This window comes from Camelus bactrianus, chromosome 7 (assembly GCF_048773025.1).
Source record: "Camelus bactrianus isolate YW-2024 breed Bactrian camel chromosome 7, ASM4877302v1, whole genome shotgun sequence".
Taxonomy (NCBI): Eukaryota; Metazoa; Chordata; class Mammalia; order Artiodactyla; family Camelidae; genus Camelus; species Camelus bactrianus.
Genome location: NC_133545.1, coordinates 41086264 through 41112469, shown reverse-complemented (window position 1 = coordinate 41112469; position 26206 = coordinate 41086264). Strand labels below are relative to the sequence as shown.

Sequence of the window (26206 nt, the reverse complement as noted above, 5' to 3'; positions counted from 1 at the left end):
CTGTCCTGTCTGGAGCTTCCCAGGGGAAGCTTAGTTATGGGGTAGGGCTCTCATGAGGTGAAGAATGGCTGAATACCCAGGGCTGGACAGTGACAACACTAAGGCCATGGAAGTCAGGGGTCAGTAACCACTTTGTTTCAATTTTAAAATGCTAGATTTTTTTCACTATTAACATATCTATATACCAGTCATAATATAATATGTTATAATCATCATATGATTATGTGGGTTATGAACACAGCAACAATAATTTATGGTGGATAAATTGTCTTTACTCACCACTTCAGAAAGATTGTCAATCCTATCAAGAAATTTAATCTTGCTTTGTTTTCTTGACATTAGTTACTTTGTCTTGATTCTAAGAAAGAATGTTTTCCTGTTACTTTGAATTAAGTTAGAGGTTTACAGGTTTTTTTTTTTTTTCGGTTTACAGGTTTTGAAAGCTGAAGGAGATTGCTAAAGACTATGAAACGTGCTATAATTCTGTAGAAAAGGAAACTAAATCCAAAAGCAGTTAGTAACTTATTCAGCCCTTTTGCTTCTCCTGTTCTATACCTGCTTAATTATAGTAACTAGTTTTTTCCTGTTATGGTTGATGAAAAAGCACCTTTCTTTCACTTTTTTCTTTACTCTGACTTAATTTTCTATAGTGGATTTAAGTAGTTATAGTTCCTTCTAAGGTTTTATGCATTTCTAAACAGCATTTCATTATGAATTTTTAAAAATTCACAAAGTATTGATGTTTTATTTTTATCTGTGTTTTCTCTGTTAAACAGTAAGATTGTAAACTTCTGGTTTCCCAGAACACCTAATTGGCAACATTTCTAAAGAAGCTCTGATAGGCTTATAGGCAGAGTGATACAGCCTAACTTGAGGCTGACATTTCACTTAGTAGGCATCCCACTAGTTGTTCTGTTTAAGAGTGTTATTGGGCCAAGATAGAATAAGCCCACTGTAGCCTCTCTCCTACTGATTACAACTGATAACTCAGAACAGAGTACTAAAGGAACTACCTGACTCTGGGAAGTATAATAGGCAGACTGGAGAGAGAAGACAGAACTTGAGTGATCAACATGATAAAGATCAGCACTCTTGAAACAAGCAGAAGGGTAGAGATTCTTGGCAGAGAAATATAAACTATTAAAAAGGACTAAAAGGACATTTTAGAACTAAAAAGTACAATATCTGAAAGTTTAAAAAATCATTCAGTATATGGGCTCAGTAGAATGCAGATGACACTGGAAACAATCAGTGAAATTGAATATATATCAATGGAAATTATCTAGTCTGAATAACAGAAAAAAATGAATAAACCCTCAAGGACATGTGGGACAATAGCAAAAGGACTAATATTCTGGCATTGGAGAAAGGAAAAGGGGAAAGAAGAAAGAAGTTGGTGAAGAAAAGGAGTTTGAAGAAATAGTAACTAAAAATTTCCCAAATTAGGTAAAAGCTACAAGTTTACAGATCCAAGAAGCTCAGCAAACTAAGCAGTATAAACTGAAAGAAAGGTATATCCCCACATATCATAATGAAACTGCTGAAAACTAAAAAAAAACCCCTCAAAAGCAGCAAGAGTAGAAAGACACAATACGTATAGGGAAACAACAATTTAAATATATCTAGGATTTCTTTTCAGAAAACACAGGACTAGAAGACTGGAATACCATCATCAGAGTGCTGAAAGAAAGGAATTGTCAACACAAAGTTCTATATCCAATGAAATAGTCTTCAAGGGTTAAGTAAAATAAAAGCATCCTTAGATGAAGGAAAATTATAGTAAGTGCTAAAGGCAGTTCTTTAAGCTGAGGGGAAATGGTACCAGGGGAAAGTTAGCACATCAGGATTAAAGGAAAAGCAACAGAGATGATAAATATCTGGGTAAACATAACAGATCATTTTTCTCCTCTTAATTCTTTAAAATGTGTATGACTTTTGGAAGCAAAAACCGTAACATTGTCAATGGGGTTGTTGATATGCTTATGTAGTGTATATGATAACTATAACAGTGGGAAGACTAAAAGGACTTATGGTTTTAGGCTTGTATGTTTTACTTGAAATGGTAAAGTATTAATTCTAAATAGGCTGAAAGTTAGATATATATTTCATAAGCCCTAGAGCAACTAATTAAAAAATACAGACAGGTAGAACAAAAACTCCAATAGATGAATTAAAATGGAATCATATAATCCAAAAGATGGCAGAAGGGGAGGAACAAAGTAACTCCCCACACCCTGAAAAAGAAAATAAAACAGGAAACAATCAAAAATAAAACACTGGCCCTAATTCCAACCATATCAATAATCTATTAAATGTTAGTGGTCTAAACAGGTGAATTAAAAGACACAGATTGTCATGATAAAACAAGACCAAACTATATGCTGTCTATGTGAAGACTACTTTAAATACAGAGATAAAGAAAGATTAAAAGGATATATGAACATCGATGTAAAAATTCTCAACAAAATATTAGCAAATTGAATCCAAAAAATATTTTAAAATTATACACCATGATCAATTAGAATTTATCCTAGATGGACGAAGCTGTTTCAACATTTAAAAATTAATTAATATAATTCATCACATCAACAGACTAAAAAAGAAAAAACACACAATTGTATCAATAAATGCAGAAAAGGCATTTGGCAAATTATTTATGATTAAAAACTCAGTAAACTGGGAATAAAGGAGAACTTTCTCAACTTGGTAAAGACTGTCTACAAAAAACTAACATACTTAATGGTGAGAAACTGGAAACTTTCCCACTAAGATCAGGTACAGAGCAAGGATGTCCCCTCTCACCACTCATTTTTAACCTGATAGTGGAAGTCCTTTCTAATACAATAAGGCAAGAAAAGGAAATTAAAAGTATACAGATTTGGAAGGAAGACATCTGTCTTTGTTCACAGATGACATGATTGCCTATGTAGAAGATCTGTAAGAATTGACAAAAAAACTGGTACTAATAAGTGATTGTAGCAAGGTTGCAGGATACAAGATTAATGTGCAAAAGTCAGTTGCTTTCCTGTGGAATGAACAAGTGGAATTTGAAATTTAAAACACAATACCATTAGCACCCCAAAATGAAATACTTAGGTATAAATCTAACAAAGGATGGACAAGATCTATATGATTGAAAACTACAAAACTGGTGAATGAAATTAAAGAAGCTTTAAATAAGTGGAGAGCAATTCCATAATCATGGATAGGAAGACTCAGTACTGTCAAGATGTCAGTTCTTCCCAACTTGATCTATGAGTTCAATGCAATGTCAGTCAAAAATCTCAGCAATTTATTTTGTGAATGTCAACAAACTGATTGTAAAGTTTATTTGGAGGAGTAAAATACCCAAAATAGCGAACATAATATTGCAGGAGAAGAACAAAGTTGAAGGACTGATGCTACCTGGGTTCAAGACTTAAACTATAAAGCTTACTACTATGAAGTAGTCAATATTGTGTGGTATTGGTAAAATAATAGATAAATAGATCAGTGGAACAGAATACAGAGCCCAGAAGTAGACCCACATGAATGCAGTCAACTGGTCTTTGACAAAGGAGCAAAAGCAGTATTATGGAGCAAAGATAGTGTCTTCAACAAATGGTGCTGGAACAATTGGACTTCCATATGCAAAAAAAAAAAAAAGTAGGCACAGACCTTACACCCTTCACCAAAATTAACTCAAAATGAATTACAGACCTAAATGTAAAATGCAAAACTATAAAACTAGAAGATAGCGTTGGAGAAAATCTAGATGACCTTGGTTATTTTGATGCCTTTTTAGATGCAACCTCAAAGACACAGTCCATGAAATAAATAATTGATAAGCTGAACTTCATTAAAGTTAAAGACTTCTACTATGTCAAAGACAAAATCAAGAGAATTAGAAGACAAATCACAGACTGAGAGAAAATGATTTTAAAAGACAGATCTGATAAAAGGACTGTTATCCAAAATATACCCCAAACTCTTAAAGCTCAGCAATAAGGAAACAAAGAATCCAATCTAAAAATGGGTGAAAGACCTTACAGACACCTCACCACAGAAGATGTACAGATGGCAAATAAGCATATGAAAAGTTGCTCCACATCTTGTGTCACAAGGGAAATGCAAATTAAAGCAACAATGAGATACCACTATGTACCTATTAGAATGGACAAAATCCAGAACACTGACAACACCAAATGTTGACAAGGATGTGGAGCAATGGGAACTCTCGTACATTGTTGATAGGAATGCAAAGTGGTAATAGTGCTTTAGAAAACAATTTGGTGATTTCTTACAAAACTAAACATACACCTACCAGAAGATTCAGCAGCCATATTCCTTAGTGTTTATTCCAAAGGAATCAGAAAGTTAGTTCTACACAAAAACATATACATACAAAAACCTGCACAGGAATCTGTATACCAGCTTTATTCATAATTGTTGAAACGTGGAATCCAAGATGTCTTTTAGAAGGTAAATGAATAAACAAACTGTGGTACATCCAGAAAATGGAATATAATTCAAAGCCTAGAAGACGAGCTGTTGAGCCATGAGACGACCTGGATGAAGCTTAAGTGCATATTACTAAGTCAGTCTGAAAAGGCTACATACTGAATGATTCCAATTACATGACATTCTGGAAAAGGCAAGATTATGGAGACTATAATAGATAGTGGTTGCTATGGGGCAGAGTGGAGAGTGACTGTTGGGGAAGTGAATAAGATGGGTATATATCATTATACATTTGTCCAGACCCATAGAATTTACAACACCAAGAGTGAATACTAAAATAAACTGTGGACTAAGGTGAATTATTGTATGTCAATATAAATGGTAAAAAATGTACCATTCTAGGGAGTGATGTTGATAATGGGGAAGGCTATGCACATGTGGAGGCAGGGTGCACATGGGAAATCTCTACCTCCCTCTCAGTTTTGTTTTAAGCCTAAAACTGCTCTAAAAATTTTAAGTCTTTTTAAAAAGTTAAAAAACAAAAAAGATAGGAAAAGATATACTATGCAAACACTAATCAAAAGAAAGCTGAATTGGTTATATTAATATTAGGCAAAATAGACTTCAGAACAGAGAGAATTGCGAGGGATAAAGAAGACATTGTGTAATTATAAAAGGGTCAATTCATCAAAAAGACATAGGAATCCTAAATGTGTATAGAACTAAAAACAAATTGTCAAAAGTGTATGAAGCAAAAACTGATAGAACTGAAAGGAGAAATGGATCCACAATTATACTTGGAAACTTTAACATCCTTCTCTGAGTAATCTATAGAACAAGTAGACAGTAAATCACCCAAAGATATAGAAGATCTGAACACTATCAACCAACTTGACCTAACTGACATTTATGGAAGAACCCCCAAACAGCAGGAGAATACCTTTTTTTTTTCAAATGCACATGAAACATTCAGTAAAATTGGCCATATTCTGGGGCATAGTAGAAACCCTGCCAAATTTAAAAGAATGTTCTATATCTTTACCAGAAGTAAACTAGAAAGCAATGACAGAAAGATGTAGAAAATACATGCACATTAGGAAATTAAACAGTACACTTCTGAATAATCCATGGGTCAAAGAAGTCCCCCCAAAAATTAGAAAATATTTTCAACTTAAACTGAAAACATAACAGTGGTTGGCCAGCGAGGGAGGGCATGACTACCAAGAGGTAGCCTGAGAGAATTTTGGGGGCAGGATAATACAGTTTTTCTGTATCTTGGTTATTATGGTCATTGTTAAAAGACTGTGCATTTGTCAAAACACAGAACTGTTAACCAAAGAAGAAATTACACTATGTGTAAATTTTTAAAAATATTTAAAATATTTCAAAATATTAAAAAACTTACGTTTCTTTTTAATGGAGTACAGTTTTTGTTTTTTTTTAAGTGATGTGTTTGGATGAGCTTCTTGTCACGAGAATTCTAAGAGAAAAATAAGGGAAGCTACAGTATTTTTAGTCAGACATGGATATGACTCACAAGTAGTCACTTTTTTGGTTTGGATCTTTTAAAGAATAAGAGCATCTCTAGAAATTTTTATTTTAAAATGGTGGCTGTTGTGAAGTAGAAAAGGAAGAAAATATAGTGCAAAATTAGCATGCGCTATGCCATTTCAGACCCAAATATAGGTGCATTTTTTTTTTGAGAAAATTGTGCTTATTGAAAAAATATATATTGTTCAATATTACTTGAACTGAAAAGAGAATTTTGCAAACAGTTGGTCAAGTATAAAAAGACATTTGCGCTACGTGAGAAAAAATTAAGCTGGTAACAGTTTTAGAAAAATGATCTTCAGATCTTTAATTTCTTTGAGTAATGTTTTCTAGTTTTCACAGTATAACTTTTATACTTCTTTTGTTAAGTTTTTTCCTATTTTATTCTTTTTAATATTGTAAATGAAATTGTTTTTTAAATTTCACTTTTAGATTGTTCATTGCAACTGTGTGGAAATACAATTGATATTTGTGTATTGGTCTTTTATCTTGCTGCTTTGCTAAACTCATTTAGTCTAATAGTTTTTTTTAGTGGGTTCCTTTTTTTTTTTTTTTTTTTTAAATATACAAGAGCATGTCTGTGAATAGAGGTAGTTTTGCTTCTTCCTTTCCAATCTGGATGCCTATTAGGTCGTTTTGTACCCTAATTGCCCTGGCTAGAACCTCCAATACAGTGCTGAATAGGAGTGGTAAGAACAAGCATTTCTGATCTCAGGGGAAACACATCCAGTTTTTTGTCATTAAGTATGATGTTAACCATCGGTGTTTTATAGGTGCCTTTATCAGGCTGAAGATGTTCCCTTCTGTTCCTAGTTTAAGAGTTTTTGTTATGAAAGGGTGTTAGATTTTGTCAAGTACTTTTTCTACATTTAGAGTGCTAATCATGTGATATTTTAGAAGTCTTTTATTTACAGAAAAATCCAACTCAGGTTTGAAGTAGAAAAAGTCCAGAGTATCTTATCTATAGTTACGACATGGTCTGACTGAGGTATTCAAAAACTGTCATCTAGATCTGCTGCCATTCCCTACCCCCTTTCCTGTTACCTGTGAATCATGTTTAGATCCATGTGATGGCAAAATGACTGCCAGAGGCACCAGGCAAACATCTTTGAGGCCAAAATAAAGAGAGAGACAGTGTGCATTTCTTCACCCTTCCCCAGTCCCAGCAAAAGTCCCAGCATTATTTCTGGTTGCGTCACTTGTCTGTCTTGGAACACATCATTGAGGGCAGGGGATGTGAAGCTTCTTTTACGCCTGAATCACATGCCCACCCTGGAGCTGGTCAGCCCCACCCAAACTACATGAACAGAGTTGGAAAAGGGGATTTTCAGTAATGGAAATGTGGGAAGTGGATGCTGGGTTGCCAAAAATAAATGTCAACTATACCTTATGTAGTGAAATAATCCAGGATAATACAAAGTGTGTGAAATTGACATTTAAATCCTGTTCACCCCTACCCCACCCCTGGCAGCAGTAGCTTATATGAGCTAAAACTTTTTCCTACCCATTGAAGTTTCTTGTCTAATCTTCCAAGCAGGGAGTTTGACTGACACCACATTCCATCTCTAGTAGAGTATGGCAAAAAAAAGGGAGTGGTGTTGGACAGGCAGGTAGTCTAGGGGTAATCTCACAGGTCAGGGACTGGAACAGACCCATAGTTTTCATCTGCTCTCGTTACCTTGAATATTTTATCATTTCCAAGTGTATTAGTCAGTGTTCTCCAGAAGAACACACACACACACACAAGGACATTTATGATAGGATTGGCTCATGCAGTTATGGAGACTGTACCACAATCTGCTTTCTGCAAGCTAGGGAACCAGGAGAGCTGATAATGCAATTCAGTCTGAGTTCAGAGGCCTGAGAATCAGGGGTGGTGGATGGTGCGAGTCCTGGTCTGCATCCAAAAGCCCAAGAATGAGGAGTGCCAGTGTCCCAAGGTAGGAGAAGATGGATGTGTCAGCTCAAGCAGAGAGCAAATTCACCCTTCCTCTGCCTTTCTGCTCTATTCAGGCCCTCGTTAGATTGGATGATGTCCATCTGCATTGGTGAGGGCAGTCTTTACTCTGTCTACTGATCCAAATGCTAATATGTCTCAGGAACACCTTCACAGACACACCAGAAATAATGTCTTACTAGCTATCTGGCCATCCCTTAGGCCAGTCTAGTTGATAGGTAAAATTAACCATCACGCCAGCCAAGGTAATAGCAGGTTAATTTAAAACAGGAAGTAAATTAATGGCCTCTTTGTTATCCATGCCTTTTTTCTCATGCAATTCATCCATCATTCCTGAGCTGCATCTGAGCTTCCCAGAACTGAACATCATAAAAGAGCAGTGTGTCTTGATGCTACTCTGGACTCCCCACTGCTGTGCCATTAATTCTTGGATAATGGGAATGAGACTTTTGCAGGCTCTTAACCTGCTTTCTGAAATTCTAGGAACTGTGTGTGTTAAAGAAAAGTTTTTCTTGGTGGTAATTTTTGTAGTTACAAACTGCAGAATAAAATAATTGAACTTCTTCTAGTGTAATTATAACTTCTCCTAGATGAATACAGAACCTCTCACAGAAAAAGTGTTTCAGTTACTATTATAGTTTACCTGCTACTTTTAAAGTGTGCTGCAGCTGTGCTGGGTGTGTGTGTTTGGGTTGTTTGACATTTTTCAGATTCCTGTAAGGTAAGCCTAGTTTAGTACGACATTTTTTTCAAGTTTTAGGCTGTTTGTTTTTTCTCCCCCGACATTTCAACAGCTCTGAAATCAGGAAGTATCTTAGAATCAGTGCCATGTCATTGCTTTATGGGCAGGTTTTTTTCTTTCTTGTGTTGTATAAAATAATAGTCTGTCTTAAAATTGATGGTGTGTGATGGTTAATTTTCTATGTCAATTTGCCTGGGCCATGAGGTGCTCAGACCTTTTGACCAGACATTATTCTGGGTGTGTCTGGGTGTTTCTGGATGAGATTAAAATTTGAATTGGTAGACTGAGTGAAGTAGATTGCTTTCCTTAATGTGAGTGGGTCTCATCCAATCAGTCAAAGCCCTAAATGCAACAAAAAGGCTAAGAGGGCACGCCTCCTACCTGCCTGTTGAGCTAGGACATTGGTCTCTTCCTGCTTTCTGACTCTGACTGAAACATCGGCTCTTCTTGGGTCTCACGCCTGCTGACTTTTGGACTGGAATTACAAATTTGTTTTCCTGAGTCTCTAGCTTGCTGATTACAGATCTTCAGAATTTCTCAGCCTCCATAAATGCATAAGCTGATTATATATAGACATACATACATAGTGTTGGTTCTGCTTCTCTGAAGAACCCAGACTAATACAGATGGGATCCTAAATTTGATAAAATGTGGTAATTAAGGGCAAGTGGAAGTCCCTCTACTCAAAAGTCATGGTGGATTTGGAGAGTGTTCGCACCAAACATAGTCATAGGAGTTGAGCTGTAAGCGAGACATGCTACTGTTCTATACCAGAGCCTTCTAACAATGGAGAGTCAGCGTTTGGGGGTTGTTATGCTGGGAGGGATAGTGTAGAAGGACATAGTTTACTTCCCTGTTCTGCTGTGTACTTCCTGTGTGACCTTAGGTAGGTCACTTAATCTATCAGGGACTGGTTTCGTTTTCTGTAAAAGGACCTGGTTGGACTAGGTGATTTCAAAGGCTTCTTCCATTTCTCAGGTTTTTAAGAATTGATTCTTCTGTTTCAGTGAGGGGAGGTGGCCTAAGGTATAAATAATGCAAGGGCTAAAATATCAGCAATAATATCTAATTCCAGGAATGCTGATTGTCTGCTCAGCAAGACATAGTCTGATGCTCAGTGTGGTTTCCTGGATTGTAATGTTTGTGCCAAGAACAGTGGCCTTCAGGTTTGTATTTCCATAGAATTTGAAGCCAAAGTAAGGAAGCATTGCCTTCTGAAATAAAATTTACAAGTTCATCCTAAGAGGTTTTCCAGCCAACAATTGACTTGTATGGGTGTTGAGATAAGGCTGTGGGGCTCTTGACATCCATTAAAGGATCTAGGTGCTTCCCTGGGAAGAAGTACCCAATATAAGATGTAACAAGAGGAACATAAGCCATAGTTTTAGAAAACATTGCTGATCTTTGGTGAGAAGGCTTTTAGGGCAGGATACTTCAGTGACAAGTATGAATTATTAGAGGATAAATATTGAGAATTAGTGTTTATCCAGTTTTACTTAAGGAATTGAGAGACATGATACTTGGCAGGCCTGAGTATTTTGGTTCCTAGAAAAGCAGACTGACGAAGTAAATGATGAGGGAAACATCTTGCCTGCCACCTGACTCCTGTGCCTGAGCTTACATTTAGTGCTGACCGTTCAACCTCCTGATTACAAATGTAGTCTCCCTGTGCTGTGATCTTAGGCTGTGAGTGCTCCAGGAAGTGTACTAATCTCCTATTATAAAGTAATAAATTGGTACTATTTTGACATCAGTTGGTGACTTATGCATCTGGTTTTTGTGAATCAGTTCCCAAGGGCCCATCAGGTATGTATCTGAGCAGCCCTTGGGGCTCTGCCTTCTCTGTCTCCGCCAAGAAGAGTCCAGTGAGAGAAATGTATCCTTAAAGGGCTATGGCATTTCAGAGAAAGAAAAAAAAAAAATCCAGCTGAGGAGACTTGACAAACTCATCAGTAATCCTATCACTATTTATTGCTGATCCTTCCAGACTTCTTTTAAACAAAAATGGTATCAAACATACAGATCTTTTCTAACTGACTTCTTTCCCTTAGAATTTCTCGCGGAATGTAGGTTCCTTGGAGCTGGGGTCCAGCATCCTTTGTTAGGTCCTGTTTCTATGTCCTGGGGGCTGTCATTGAGACCGTGCTCTTGCTTCTGTTTTCAGGTTGGCAGCCTCGATGGTTCCTTCTCTGTGGGGGGATATTATCTTACTATGATTCTCCTGAAGATGCCTGGAAAGGTTGCAAAGGGAGTATACAGATGGCAGTCTGTGAAATTCAAGGTGAGAAACTGAGAGAGTTGCAGGTTTTATTTTTCTTTTGTCTCTCCCCCGAAATAAAAAAGTTCTGGCTTCTGCTTGCCTACTCTGCTGCTCCCCTAGTACAAAGATGTACAATATTATGTCCCAGAAGAAAGCCTTGCAGTAAGACCTAAAACTGCAGCCAGTTTTTACAAGGAGGTTGTTTAAGAGATAGTCAAAATAAATGAGAGAAGTGTGCTTAACTACACACTTAGTGCTCATCCCTTAGGCGCCTGCTCACCTGAGGCCAGGAGCTGTTTGCAAAGCTTGTCCTTTCATTGCGGCATGAAACACTTCTGTGTTTAAATCAGGACACACACCTCACCAGCACCACCATACTCAAAATAAAACAGGCAAACACCTACCAGACCTACAAATAGCCTTTATTTCTTGGTTTTGGGAATCTTGAGACAAAGTGAGAAGATGTGGCTCAGAAAGTGACTGGAAGAGAATATGGGGCATGGGGTTTGGGGGTGAAGGAGAGTGTGGCTTGCTTGTTTCTTCTCCAGAAGGGCTCTGAGGGAATTCTCACATTTTTAATAGGATTAGTGAAGGAAAGTAGAAAAGGAAAAATACTGTGTTCTTGATTGCTTTCCAATAACCCAGGGAGATAAAGAGTGCACCCTTACTTGTTTGCATCAAGCCTTTTGGGCCACAGAGCAGCATGCTTTACACACACACACACACGCACCAAAAGAGAGATTTTCTCTCTAATAAAAGATCCTAAGATTTGGGTGATTCTTTTTTAGGGCAGTCTTGGTGAGACCTTGGAGCCAATTGCAGAGTTTTCCCTCTTCATCAGCAGAGGCCTCTGGGAAGAGATAAATAAACTAGGAGATGTAGTAAGGGCTGACATTCTTTCTTGGAAGAAGTCCTCAGCAACTGGCCCTAGTTCAACTCAAGAATCTGGGTGGAGTGGAGGCTACCCAGATAGGGCTCTTCTATGTTTCTGACCTCCGGCTGCCTTGCTCCCAGTTCATTCTGTAGATAACACACGCATGGACCTGATAATCCCTGGGGAACAGTATTTCTACCTGAAGGCCAGGAGTGTGGCTGAGAGACAGCGGTGGCTGGTAGCCCTGGGGTCAGCCAAGGCTTGCCTGACAGACAGTAGGACCCAGAAAGAAAAAGGCAAGTATTGATTGTCTTCTGGTGTGGGAACCTTGGGGATCACCCAGCAGCACCTCTGGGTTCCCATATTTGCTATCTTGTTTCTGACCACCTAGCCATAGCCAGCTTTTTGTATCACACAAATGCTATATATGTCTCAGTGGAATTTAAACAATCTGTACCTAACTCTTCTTTTTTTAGCATGTGTTAGTAGAAAGAGTGCAGGCTTTGGAGCCAGGTACAATTGGGTTCAAATCATCGTTTTGTAGGGTACTGGCTTTGTGACGTTGGCATAGATCATTTAACCTTTCTAATCTTCAGTTTCCTTATATTTTAAAAAGAGGTAATTACCTATCTTAGAAGGATTACCATGAGGATCACTGATGATATGAAACTGCCCATTACCTCATCTGGCACAAAGTTGACCTTTGGTGAAGAGTAGATGAGCCAGAGAAGCCTTGGATCTGGGTACTTTCTGCAGTAACACCTCGCTTTCCCATTCCTTTTCCTGAGTTGGGGTAGATACTTAATTGTCAGGTTGCTGCTGCTTAATGCTCTTTAACTCCACATCAGTAAGTCTCCTGAGAACGACGGCGTAACTTTCTATTTGGACTGAGTCACAAGTCAGGGCTACTGCCTGAGCTCTGGGTGCTGCCTTCCCATCTCCCCCCGGGTGTATATTTGAAGAGGTTGGTTGGAGAGAGAGGCCTGTGGGAAAAAAGTGTTTCAGGGGACCTTTCTCATGACATGTATGGCAGATGTGCTTAATTCTTCAAGTAGACACAGTAAAATGGCTTCTTTATTGGTTGTTTTTAAATGCTAAATCAGGAGCAAATTCTAGACACTGCTAGCTTTGACTCAGATCAGTGGTAATGTGCAGCTTTTTCATGGAGAAAGAAAGCAGAGGCAGTAATGATTGTAGCTGAGCCCTCAGCGCCATGGTGGCTGGATGCCGTGCTAATGAAGGAGCAGCAGATGTGCAGAGGGTGCCATTAGCTTTGCAGGCTGCACGCTGGACCAGTCCTCTGAAATAACAAGCTGTCTTATTACTGGTAATTGCTTGTTACAAAACAGTGTTCTAGTTTTGAGCACTGTGTTAATAAGTATATAGCTGTGACCACATTTTACAGATAGGAAAATTGTGAGGCAGAACTGGGACCCAGACTGTAAACTCCTGACTCTGTTCCCAGTTCTGATAGAAGTGGATCAGAAGTATATTGCCTCCTTTTTCCTGTACTGATGATCATTAAGTATGTTGACTCAAGAAATAATGTAGATTATGTCAAAAGACCTGAATCTCCTTTTTCTTGCTCCCAGAACTTTACTTATATCTGCAACTCATGCTATAAGCATCTGACTTTAGGTATAAATTACATTTCACTTATCTGTGTAGTATACTGACTAGTAAGTCAGTTATTCATTCTGATCATGACATCTTCATCATTTTGTTATTTAGAGTTTGCTGAAAACACTGAAAACTTGAAAACCAAAATGTCGGAACTAAGACTGTACTGTGATCTCCTTGTTCAGCAAGTGGATAAAACAAAAGAAGTGACCACAACCGGTGTGTCCAGTTCTGAGGTAAAATACCATTCATCTTAGCCACGTGGAAAGTAGCCCAGATGTTGCTTACAGGTGATGCTTACACAATCCCTACCTTGGAATTTACTGTTTTTCAAAGAAAAAAGGTAACAAAATTCAACAGAGGAGAAATGCGGGCATTTCAGCCTATGGAAGTCTTCCTTCCTGGGAAGAATTCAGGATTAATTGATAACATTTGGAACTTTTAACTTTAGTATTGATGTATTAAGATGTGTTTCTCCCCAGTTTGTGTCACTTTTTAAGATACTTTTAGAAATCTTAGCTGTCTAACAGAGTCATTTCTATACTACTGATGTGGCTCCCAAGATGCCAACATCGTATCTGTCAGTGATGCGTATCTGTCCCCTTTGATGAGACTGTAACAGGGTTTTATTTCATAATGATCATTCTGCTTTAGTGTAGAGTAGTGCTTTCAAAGGTAAAGGTAGAGATGCAACTTTATTTATCTCTGTCATCAGCAAGAATTGCAATTTTTTATTATTTATTACTGAAGTTGCTATTCACTCACTCTAAAACATTTGTTAAAAGATCTATCTGGTGTTAAGCTATGTATTGAATGGCTGACATTAACCAAAGAGGGGTATCTGCTCTGCTTGGAAGGAAGTTATCTGAAAAACAGTGCCTGCAAAGTGAAGAACCTGCAGACTATAATTAATGGTTTTAAATTACTTTTCTTAAGTACTATAGGACTATGCTACATAGTAGGGTATGCGTCCTCAGGTTTTTTAATAAACGTGGTTTAACTCATTTTCATTCACTTTTTGGGAGGCTTGCTTATTCACTCAGCACCTGCCTGTTGTATACAAGACACTGTGCTGGGGGAGGGAGGGGGAGGAGTACTAAAGAGCATTTCAGTCCTGCTCTTGGGATGTTATAGTCTCAAGCAGTGATTCTCAACCCAGAGCAGTTCTGCCCCTCAGGAGACATTTGGCAGTGAAGGAGACATTTTTGGTTGTCACTACTGAGGATGTGCTCTTGGTATCTAATGGGTATAGAGACTAGATGCTGCTTAATACCTGCAATGTATAGGAGAGCCACTCCCCCTGCATCTCCTGCTCCAATCATTAGCCAGCCCCAGTGCCAGTTGTGCCAAGGTAGAGAAGCCCTGGTCTAGAGGGAAAGGAAAAAGTGAACACAGCAATTTTTAATTCAAAGAAGTGTTTATAGTAAGTGCCTTGGGAACTTGCTAATGAAACTGTGCTTGTGATATTGTGATTTATAATAAGAAATATATGTTTGGTCTTCATCTAGTTTTTGGCACAGAGATCCTAAAAAAAAAAAACTCATGGAATTTCCTGTGATAAGAGTGATAATAGTGTCTTTTGTTATGTTAATGAGGTGACTATTGGACCGTACACAAGGAGGGGGTTGTTGGAATCTTCAGTCTATGGCAGGTCAGTCAGTAGCATAAGTGACAACCTGGACTTGCCATTGGTGACTGAAGTGGGGATGGGGAGCAGTCTTGTAGGACTGAGCACTTAACCTGCAAGAACTGACGCTATTTCCGAGTAGATTGTGTCAGAATTGTGGGATACCCAACTAGTGTGTGAGAATTTCTTGGTGGTTTAGGAAAAAACAACACATTGTAAATAGTGTCTGAATCATAGTGGTTCATGACCAGTAACACCTAGCTTGTTAGAAATAAAAAATTGAGGAAAATATAGAGGCCACTGTTAAGGAACAAAATGCAACTGAGTAAAATTTGAAGATCGTATTGGCTTTATTCAGCAATTCATGAATTGGGCAGCATCCCATCTAGCAGATAGAAAGGAGCTGTGAAGAGCTGTACAAGGCTAGACATTTTTATAGCCCAGAGTGAACAGGAACAAGGACATTATACTGTGCATTTGCTGTTTGGGTAAACAGGGTTACTTTTCTTATGTGGAGCAAAGGGAAGTCTTGGAGCCGGGTCAGGTAACTTGTGCTGAGCAGTCTAGCACTGATTGGTTGACCTAGGCCTGCCTTTTCTGGGAGAACCCAGGACGGAAACTTAGCTAAATTTTCTGTTTGCTGATATGAGGCCTAGCATGAGTGACTCCATCTTGGGCCCAATCTGGTTACTTTAATACCACTAAGATGTGCTTTCCGTATTCTTCTGTCAGGGGCGGCCTCAGTTTCCTGAATGACTTACTAATATGTATATCCAGAGGAAAATCACCCTGAACAAGTGAAATAGTAGTTTGGAGGTAAAAAAAATGATTAGATATTCAAAAGAATTCCAGTTCCACTTAGACTCATCTGTAATGAAAGTGGAAAAGACCGGTTTTGAAAGCAAACCACATATGATTTGTTGTTTCTAATGCTTCTGTTCTAGAACCTCGTTTTTACTCAGGCAATGGGAGACATTTTTCCATTGACGCCACGGTCTTCAGTCTGTGTGATTCTGTTTCTTGTCTGCCACCCCTTATAGACTGGAAACTCCATAAGGGCGCTGCAGTCAGCACCTAACGTAGTACTGACATACAATATTGTTGAGTTGAAAGAAGTTGTTGCCTTCAGTTGGAGTGGTGGGTGAGCATAAAGGGCAGCTTGGGGGTAAGGCTTGTGTATGGTTAATAGATAAGTTGGACTTGCTCAGTCTTTTTCTTTTGTAACTGATACACATTATTTGTCCAGCAAAATAAATGGGAACATTATTACTATTATCTGGTGGATTAAAAATCTCTAAGGGCATTCTCCAATTGTGCTTTTTTTCCTTTTGGGTACAGTAAAAGAATCTTCCACTCTGGTTGTTTCGTAGGAGGGAATTGATGTGGGAACTCTGCTGAAATCAACCTGCAATACTTTTCTGAAGACTTTGGAAGAATGCATGCAGATCGCAAATGCAGCCTTCACTTCTGAGCTGCTCTATCGCACTCCCCCAGGATCACCTCAGCTGGCCATGCTCAAGTCCAACAAGGTAACAGTCCAGCTCAGCTTGCCTGCAGCAGGGCATAATGAAGAGTTAAGAAAGTGATATACTGAGCTGTGTTCTCCATCACCCTTTGGCCACTGATAAAAACATTTTTGTAGTGGACTTTCCTTTATGTCCACTTTTATATCTGCCCTCAGTCCCTCATATGCAGTCAGTCACTGTTGGCAGTTTTACCACCTCAACTTGTCTGTGATGTAGCTAACCTCTTCTCCAGCCTTCGTGTCCAGTGAGTCTTGCTGAGGTGGGTGGTGGCCTTCTCACTAGTCACCTTCAGCCTGACCGACCCTTCCAGGCAGCCTACTGCATATCTATTCATGCAGTGTAAATTGAACCGCTTTTCTGAAACCTTTCAGTGGCTCCCTCATTGCCTACAGGTTAAAGTGAAACTTCTGAGTCCCTTCCCACATCACCAACTTCTCTCTCTGTCATAACCTGCCTTGAACGTGTTATGCTTGTAGCCCCCTACTTCTTTGTGCCATTTCCCAATGCCAAGAATGCCCTTCTCACCTGTCTTTCTGTGGTTAGCTCTTATTCATCCTTCAAAATTTAATCTCCTTCCCTGAATCCCTTAATGGGGCCAAGAGCTCCTACTCCGTGCAATCTCCTGTTTTAGCTTTACTCTATATTGAAATTACCTTAGGGGCAGGAACCCCATACTGTTTTCCTTTATATTTCCAGTGTTTGATACTATGCTGTGTCATAGTTTGGCATTTATTAATGTTTAATAAGCATAACTGTAATTACAAGAAAGCTAACCACCAAGGATTTAACTATCATAATTAGGCCCTTTGAAAGACCATCTTCCTTTTTCCTAGAAATTTGGGTAGCCTTCTTTGAAAAACTATGACAGACTGGTTGGGATTAATGATTCCCTCTTTGGGGAGGACCTAAAATTGTTCCTGTTGAGTGGGACAGTATATTATGGTCATATTTACCACTTTCATATATAATAAAACTCTAAATATGCTCTGTTGGAAGTTTAACGTGTGAACTTTCATTTCTTTGCTTCTTTTAAAGATGAAACATCCTATTGTGCCAATTCATAATTCATTGGAAAGGTACAGTAACAATTTTTTGTTTTTCCATCTTTTTAAAAATATAAAACTAAGGATATTGGTATTTCTTGTTTTTTTTAAGAATATTTTTATTATATGGTGGTTTTTCTCATGATTTGAGGTGATAACAAAAGGAAACAGTATCTGATTTTCCTCATTTGAGTGAGCCTGAAGCATTGCAGACCTTTCCTTTGCACTGACTACTAGGGAAAATGTTTGCATTTCCCCAGGATATGGATCTCACACATCACATCTAGTAACTTTTAATCTCTGATGTACTGAGTGTTGGAACCTCCTGTCTAACAGAGGAGCTGAGCATTAATTTAAGTGTGCTTTTATCCAGAAAAGACAGTGCTATTTTGTTTTGTTTAAAAATTAAATATTTTAGGTAGCTTTACAGGTTAAAAAAAGAACTTAATATCAAAATCTGAACTATTTTTTAAAGAATACATTTACACAGTCGTGTTCCTATTATTTGGGGTCTTTATTCAGTTATTATTTCATATAAGCATTCCCGAATTTTGACATAGTCTGTATTTGTCCTTCCAAATTATTATTTAGTATTTCATCTTCTGATGTACTGTTGTTTGCTTCTTTAGTACAAGAATTGTTCCCCAATTTGGTTAATAATTTTCTCCTGTTCTAAATATTTCTACTAGGAACACCTTTGTAGATTTATTTTTTCTTTTGAGGTATTTCATCAATATACTCCTACGTTTTTAATTGCTAAGTTGAAATACAGTATTTCTTTAGAAAACAAATGCTTTTCCTAGAGTCACTATGTAGCCTGGACCTTTTTCCTTTATTCTTATAAGCAGAAAATGGTTTTGTTCTAACTTGACTGGGTCTGGTTACTTATAATAAGATGTTATGACTGTTCCTTTAACAGAATCAGCTATTCTAGTTGTGTATTAAGTAGCCTTTTCTGTTACCCTGAAGAGCAACAGATGCTCAGCATGTATTGTGTCCTCTGGGTTTTTTCTGTCAGACATAGGTTGCAGGGAGTACTCTCTCCTGACCGCAGCTTGTGGCTTCTAGACAGTTAAATGCTAGGCAAACAAATGAAAGTGGCCAGTGATTAGAGAGCTGGGGACAGAAAACCTCCCAGGAAGAAGCTGGGGAATGTGAGGAAAGTGTTAAATGTGGTAACTATAGAAAAACCGATTGAAAACCAAAGAGCTGTCAATGACTGTTTCCTGTTGCTGGTGGGGAGCAGGAAGTTTGTATCAGCTGAAGGTGACGAAGAGCCAGAATGGCTCTTTGGTTTCTGAACTTCAGCCTGGAGACAGGCCTGCTCCCAGCACAGGCAGGGGCTGAGAGACTTGACTTGATTTATAATTCTACTTTTTTATCAATGTTAGAAGAAGTTGGTTATTGTGAGCCCTTCCCCCATCCCTCAGAATAAGATCTATCTATGCAGTCTGTTTATTACCAATTAATTGGACTTCTGGGCTTTTTTCAAACTTCTGAAAAATTTTAGGCAAATGGAGTTAAACAGTTTTGAAAATGGATCTTTAAATATGGAAATAAATGATGATGAAGAAATCCTAATGAAAAACAAGAGCTCCTTATGTTTGAAACCTGCAGAGACAGATTGCAGCATATCAAGTGAAGAAAATACAGATGATAATATAACAGGTAAAAGCTAAAAAAGTCTGAAGCAAACCATTGAATAAAAGGGTTGAGGGGGTTTCATTCATTGTCCATGATGTGACACTTGTGGGATTGACCTCAAGACAGGAATACCAAGGTGGCTTCTGAGGCAGATGTTGGTTAGGTAAACAGGTCACTTGACAACATTCTGTCATCCCATCTGACCCCTGTGTTGAAAAGACAGAATGAAGAGGAATTTTCCCACTGTTCTTAGCTGTAATATTCATGGGCTTCAGTGAGTTGTAGCTGTCTGTGCTGACTTTGTAGACAGTATGAGTATTTCACTGGCCTTCCACTCTGAATCTCAAAGTCCCTTGAACTTAGACTATGATGTGAGACTAAAGAGTGTGTAAAGTTATAGCAGTTCAGTTTTCCATCCTCTTGGTTTCTGGTGAGGCCTGAGGATGTCATAATTCACCAGCCACCATTAGGTTTTCACCTGGCTTTCTCTGTGTTCATCAGGCCAGATCCCCAAATTTCAGGTAATAGCCTGTAGTTGAAAATCCTGCCCTTTTGAATTTACTAATTCCATTGGCTCTAAGCACTAAAACCAACTTCAGATCAGTCCAAGACAACTGTATTAGAGCTTTTAATTGTGTTGTAAGTGTGTAATAAGTATTTTGGAAACAAATTTTTTTAAAAAGTTTCCTCATCTCTGATGAGTTGGGGAAGAAGAGGTATTTTCATAGCTGTTAATTTGCAGCAAGCAATCTATGCATCGCTAAAGTGTCATCCTGTGAGTAAATAATAAAGACAGGAGAATTTCTATTAAAACAATACTATTACTTGACCCAGTAATTTTATTCTAGGAATTTGTCCTCAGGGAATAATGATATTTAAGGACAAATGTCTGTGGAAGGGATGTTCTTTATGACATTACAGTTAATTTTCATTATTCATGGCAGTTATGCTCTGTAAAGTCACTGCAGATACTGAATTAGCGAAGACTGAATCATGGCTCCTAGGGGAAATACACGGTTAGGTTCCTGCAAGCCTTTCTTCACATTTTCATCAACTGATCAGTACATCATGTTGTTTTATGTGTGTTTCTGTTTAAAGACACCTTGTTTAATATATATTATTGATTCATTAACTTTGAATCCATGGCCAACAGCACTATAACTCATGCCTGAATGAAGCTTATCTTATATAAGCTGACATAACACGTGTATTTTCTTCATAAGGCATATCACAGCCTTGTGCTTGGGAATGTCAGATGGCACTACACTTGGGGGTCCTTTTAGACAGCAAAATCAACTATAAAATGCACAAAAATGCAAAAGACATGGCACTAAACAAACATATTTGTGTACATGGGAGCTGAAACAAGAAGGCAGAGTCTCACGTTGTTTGACCTCACCTGGGAACGTGCATGGCAGGTAACTCAGATTTTTTTCAGCACTCTGCACATGTCCACAAATGACTACAAATTTCCACAAGCATTGATTTTAGTATTATGAGTAAACTTTACAAGAAGACAAATCCACAGATGCAGAACACACTAATAATGAGGAGCAACTGTATTTATAATACTAAAATTTTAGAAACCACCAAATGCCCTTCATATAAGCATGATACAGTACTACATGGTTTTTTTTAAATCATGTTTTGAAGAGTACTGAATGATAATGAAAATATTCCTGATGTACTGTTCGGTGAAAGCAAGCAGGATAAAAATCTGCATATATTTAAACCCAATTTTGTTTATATGTGTATATGTATGTGTATAGTATTTCCCTAAGTTTTCTTTCTGTATACTTTTCTGGGTTAGAAATGTTCAGCAATATACATACACACCCATATATATGTATGTATATATATATTACTTTTTATAATAAAATAAAACGTTAGTAATAGGTATCTTGTACTTTGCAGTCCAAGGGGAAATAACAAAGGAAGATGGAGAGGTGAACCTGGGAAATCATGACAGCGACGTGGCAGAGCCAGAACCAAACTCCTCAGGCAGCTGTCCAGAATCCCACTGGGAAGAAGGCCAAGAAGTTATCCCAACTTTCTTTAGTACCATGAACACCAGGTATTCTATACTCTCTGAAATTACTGACAGCTGGATACAGATTTTCTTCTGGGAAATCCATCCTGGTGTTCCTTTCAGGTGACAGCGTATTCTAACAGAACGGAGAATATGATATACCAAGTATTTGCTTCACTGTTGACCTTGTCTGAAGCAGTGGATAAGAAGGAATTGGATTGTGCAAGCACACTCTGTCAACAAATTTTAGCTTGCTTTGGTGGATTATCTTTGGAAAATGATTTTTATTAGATCGTATTATAATAGAAAAATAATCACTGGGGCATATTTGCGAAATCAGGTTAAATGATTTGACCTACAGAGGGGCAGCTGTTTTCATGACTCTCTGAACTGCAGAGTGTTCTAATGTTGCATTTTCGATCTTTCCTCTTCTGTATCACCAAATTGTTTAGCTTTAGTGACATTGAACTTCTGGAAGACAGTGGCATTCCCACAGAAGCATTCTTAGCATCGTGTTATGCTGTGGTTCCAGTATTAGGTAAGATTGCTGGATCTGCCTTAAATTCATTAGCCTCTAGAATCTATTTCATTGCAGTTATTTTGTAATAGAAATGTCCTGAAATACATATACAGTGCGGTGACCATTCTTCTTACCTACCTCTTTATATCACCAGCCACATACAGTTAAAACTGTGTGGCCTTAAGTATTACTGCATATTCTCATTTCATTTCTAATTATGACTAAATATCAATCTCAGAGTTGTGTAATTAAAAAAGGGAATTCTGTTTTCTAGAAATAGTAGTTAAAAAGAGGAAGTCAAAAGTAGTTGAGGAATAGACCTTCAAATCCATTGGTACTATGAAAAAATTTTACCAGCTAAAACTTTTCTGATTTAAAAAAATTATAAATTTATTTAAGTTTAAATTGCATTTACTTTTATAGTACTAAGAATTGCTAATGTGTTGAAATTTGCTGTATAATCCATTTAATTATGTATCTTTTTTTTAAAACAAGGTATAATTTATATAGAACTTAACTGTTAAGATTCAGGTACTTTTGAGAAATACATATACCTATGTAATCCACACCTTTATCAAGACAGAGAATATTTTCATCACCCCAGAATGTTCCCTGTTCCGGTCAGTCCCCAACCCATCACCCAGCCCAAGGCAACCATTCTGATTTCTGTCACCATAGATTAGTTTTGCCTGTTCTAAAATTTCATTTAAATAAAATCATGTTACGTACTCTTTTGCATCTGGCTTTTTCTCTCGGTATAATGTTTTCATCTTTGTTGTTACGTGTATCAGTAGCTGATTCCTTTTTATTGGTGAATAGTATTCTGCTAAGTGAGTATACCATAGTTTGTTTATTCATTCTCCTACAGATTAACATTTGGGTAGTTTCTTGTTTGGGGCTATTATAAGTGGAATTGCTCTGAACGCTTTGGTGACTGTGGACGTATGTTATTTTTCTTGAGTAAATAACTGGGAGTGAAACTGCTGATTCATAGGGTTTATATATTTAATTTTGTAGGGAGTGGTTGCACCATTGTACACTTCCAGCAGCCGTGTATGAGTATTCTTGTTGCTTCACATCTTCACGAGCACTTGGTGGTATCAGTATTTTTGATTTTGGCCATTCTTGTGAGTGTTTAGTGTTATCTTGTTATGGCTTTAATTTGCATTTCCCTGATGACTGATGACATTGAGCACTTTTTCATCTCATTATTGGCCAGTGCTATCTCTTCCATTGTGAAGTCTGTTCAAATCTTTAATCCATTTTTAAAAGTTGGTTAATTTTCTTTTTATTATTGAGCTGTAAGAGTTCTTTGTATGTTCTGGATAACATTTCTTTGTAGATACTCATTATGAATGTTTTCCCTCAGACTATTGCTTGCTTATTTCTTTTGAAGAGCAGAGTTTTTAATTTTCATGAAATCCAATTTATCGATTTTATTTCTTTTACAGTTAGTGCTTTCAGTGTCCTAAGAAATCTTTGTTTATCTCCAAGGTCATAAAGATAGTGTCCTGTATTGTCTACACTCTTTAATTTTGATTTTATGCTTACATTTATGATCCATCTTGGAATTAGTTTTTGTATGTGATGTCAGGTAAGGGTTGAGACTCCTTTTTCTTCTTCTTCTTATGTCTGGTTGTTCAGGAACCATTTGCTGAAAAAATATCTTTTCCCTTTTGCATTACTTCTGCAGCTTTTTGAAAACCAATTGACTGTATAAATGTGGGTCTGCTGGACTCTCTTCTGTTCCAATGATTTGTTTCTTTTTCCTTATGCTTGTACTACAGTATCTTAATTACTGTGCCTTTATAGTAAGACTGGAAATCAGACATGTTAAGTCTTTCAGTTTTGTTCTTTTTTTACAAGATATTTTGGCATTTCTAGGTCTTTTGCATGTCCATATAAATTTTAGCTTTTCAATTTCTATTAAAAAGCCTGTTGGGATTTTGATTAGGATTACATTGAATATGTAAACCAATTAGTAAGGAATTGACATATTAAACTACATTGAGTCTTACAATCTGCAAATGTGCTTTATCTCTCCATTTACTTAGGTCTTCTTTTCTTCACAACATTGTTCTGTATAATTTTTAGTGTAGCAGTTTTACACATCTTTTGGTAGGAATAAATTTTAGATTTTTTTTGTGCTATCATAAAAAGTATTTCATTTTCCAATTGTTCATTAATAGCTGTTGACTTTTGTATGTTGAGTTGTTTTTTATTATCATGAATGAGTTAATTTTACAAAATGTATCTTCCATGTTTATTGAAATTATCATGTTTTTTCCTGTACTGTATTAATGTAGTAAATTATAGTGTTTAGATGAATTTAAGCCTGCTGTCTGGCTCTGTGCTTGTACCATCTAGCTATTTATTTCCTATTTGTCTCATCTGTTCTTTGTTCCTTTTTACTCCTTTCTTGATTTCTAGCCAATTAAACAATTTTTTTTTCAGTATTCTATTTTATTTCCTCTTTTAGCTTTTTAGTTACCTACGTTTGTTTCTGCCTTTCTTTTGGAAAAGTCAGGTATTTTTTAGAATTTTATTATATTTTCTTTTCCGACTTTTTAGCTATACCCCTTTGTGTAATTTTTTTAGTTGCTCTTACCCAACAAAAATATTCAAACCACATATATAATTTCAGAATTTCTAGCAGGCACATTACAATAGCAAAGCAAAACAGAGAAAACTAATTTTAATAATGTATTTTCTCTAATTTAATATATCCAAAATATCATCTCAACATGGAATCAATATAAAAGAATCATTAATGAGATTTTTGCATTCCTTTTTGGGTACTAAGTCATTGAAATCTGGTATATATTTACACTTACAGTAAATTGCAGTGTGAAATAGGTATATTGCAATTGCTCAATAGCCACACATCTAGTGGCTACCGTTTTGGACAGTGCAGCCCAAGGATTACACCATGCGTTCTAAACTTAGAAGATTATCCTCCCCTGCCCTTCGGACCTTATTATACTTACTCACCTCAGAGCAGTGCAATAGGAAAAGTCGTTGATAGTGTCCTAGAGGCCTTTGAAGGTTATGTTCAGACAATGATTTAAAAGCAAAAAATGGAAGTTGAGGGGAGGGGGATCTGTTAAATCCGTCGTTAGTATAAAGAATATTTTCCACTTGAAAGAATTACCTTTTCAAAGATATTTTCAATCTTTTCTTCTAGACAAACTTGGCCCTACGGTGTTTGCTCCTGTTAAAATGGATCTAGTTGGAAATATTAAGGTGAATATTTGAGCTTGTCTCTAGAGACTGTGTATTTGGAGGGAGTAGTTGCATGAAATTTCATTCAGAAACAAATGATTGCTGAGTTTATACTCAGGATGAAAAGTATAGGCCAGCTGTGAGAACGTTTCTCACGAAAAAACTTTAAAAAAAACTTTAAAAACAGTAGTTTAAAACCCTGAGACTAACTATTTAATTCTAGCATAAGCCTCATAAGAATTCTCAAATAAAAGAAACACATTATTAAAAATAATTTTTAAACACCCATTACTTTGAAAACACAAGGAAGAAGCTAATAGAGGCCTGCTTGACACACTTATGTCTCCATAGTAAACTGCCTTGCTTGATTGCTTTAGCATTTTTAACATAGATTGTTTCCCTGCTTTTCCTGCAGAAGGTAAATCAGAAGTATATAACCAACAAGGAAGAGTTTACTACCCTCCAGAAGATAGTGCTGCATGAAGTGGAGGCCGATGTGGCCCAGGTTAGGAACTCAGCTACAGAAGCCCTCTTGTGGCTGAAGAGGTAAGGCAGCAGGGTTGGGGCAGCAGCCAAAATCCAGCTTAGTTGAAATGTTGCCGGCAAAAAAATTGTTATGCAAAGGAGACTACTTCTGAGTTAAGGCTATAACCTAACTGTACAGCCTTTTCTAAAAGGCCTGATGAATAGAACACCAGCTTCTCCTCCCCTTCATGGTGATAAATATTGTTAATAGGAAATGTAAGATAGGACTCTTAAAGGACAACAGAGTTGATTGGTTTGTCTTTAAGTCAGTATATCACAAACTTTAGTGGCATCAGAATTATCTGGAGGGCTTATTAAAAAAACACATTGCTCCACCCCAAACCCAGAGTTTCTGATTCAGTAAGTCTGGAGTGGGCCCCAGAATTTGCATTTCTAACAAGTTCCCAGGTGATGATGAAGCGGCTTGTCCTGGGACCACATTTTGAAAACCACTGTTGAGGTATTTCACATTAGATGGGTCTAGAGCAAGCTAAAGGGAATGACGGGAGAAACTCAGAAAGGACTACCATGTCACTTGTTTATTGCTGTGCCCAAGGTACTACTGAAAAAGAAGCTGACGCCTGCCATTTCTCTATACCCATTCAACATAAGTGAACTTTGAAAAG

General features: G+C 37.3%; 1 protein-coding gene across 5 annotated transcripts in view; it reads left to right on the top strand.

The window, feature by feature from the left end:
* The window catches only part of PLEKHA8 (pleckstrin homology domain containing A8), a 57209-nt gene that overhangs the window by 10900 nt on the left and 20103 nt on the right, over window positions 1–26206 (top strand). For 4 of the 5 annotated variants that reach the window (XM_045508097.2, XM_045508096.2, XM_010971410.2 and 1 more), the window contains exons 2-11: window positions 10855–10971; window positions 11965–12120; window positions 13556–13680; window positions 16442–16600; window positions 17633–17673; window positions 19151–19308; window positions 21199–21358; window positions 21766–21851; window positions 25018–25076; window positions 25471–25601. In XM_045508097.2, coding sequence (XP_045364053.1) covers window positions 10950–10971; window positions 11965–12120; window positions 13556–13680; window positions 16442–16600; window positions 17633–17673; window positions 19151–19308; window positions 21199–21358; window positions 21766–21851; window positions 25018–25076; window positions 25471–25601 — 1097 coding nt within the window. In that variant the 5' untranslated portion in view covers window positions 10855–10949. The remainder of the gene's footprint in view (window positions 1–10854; window positions 10972–11964; window positions 12121–13555; window positions 13681–16441; window positions 16601–17632; window positions 17674–19150; window positions 19309–21198; window positions 21359–21765; window positions 21852–25017; window positions 25077–25470; window positions 25602–26206) is intronic. The other variant, XM_045508099.2, reaches the window with a different exon arrangement.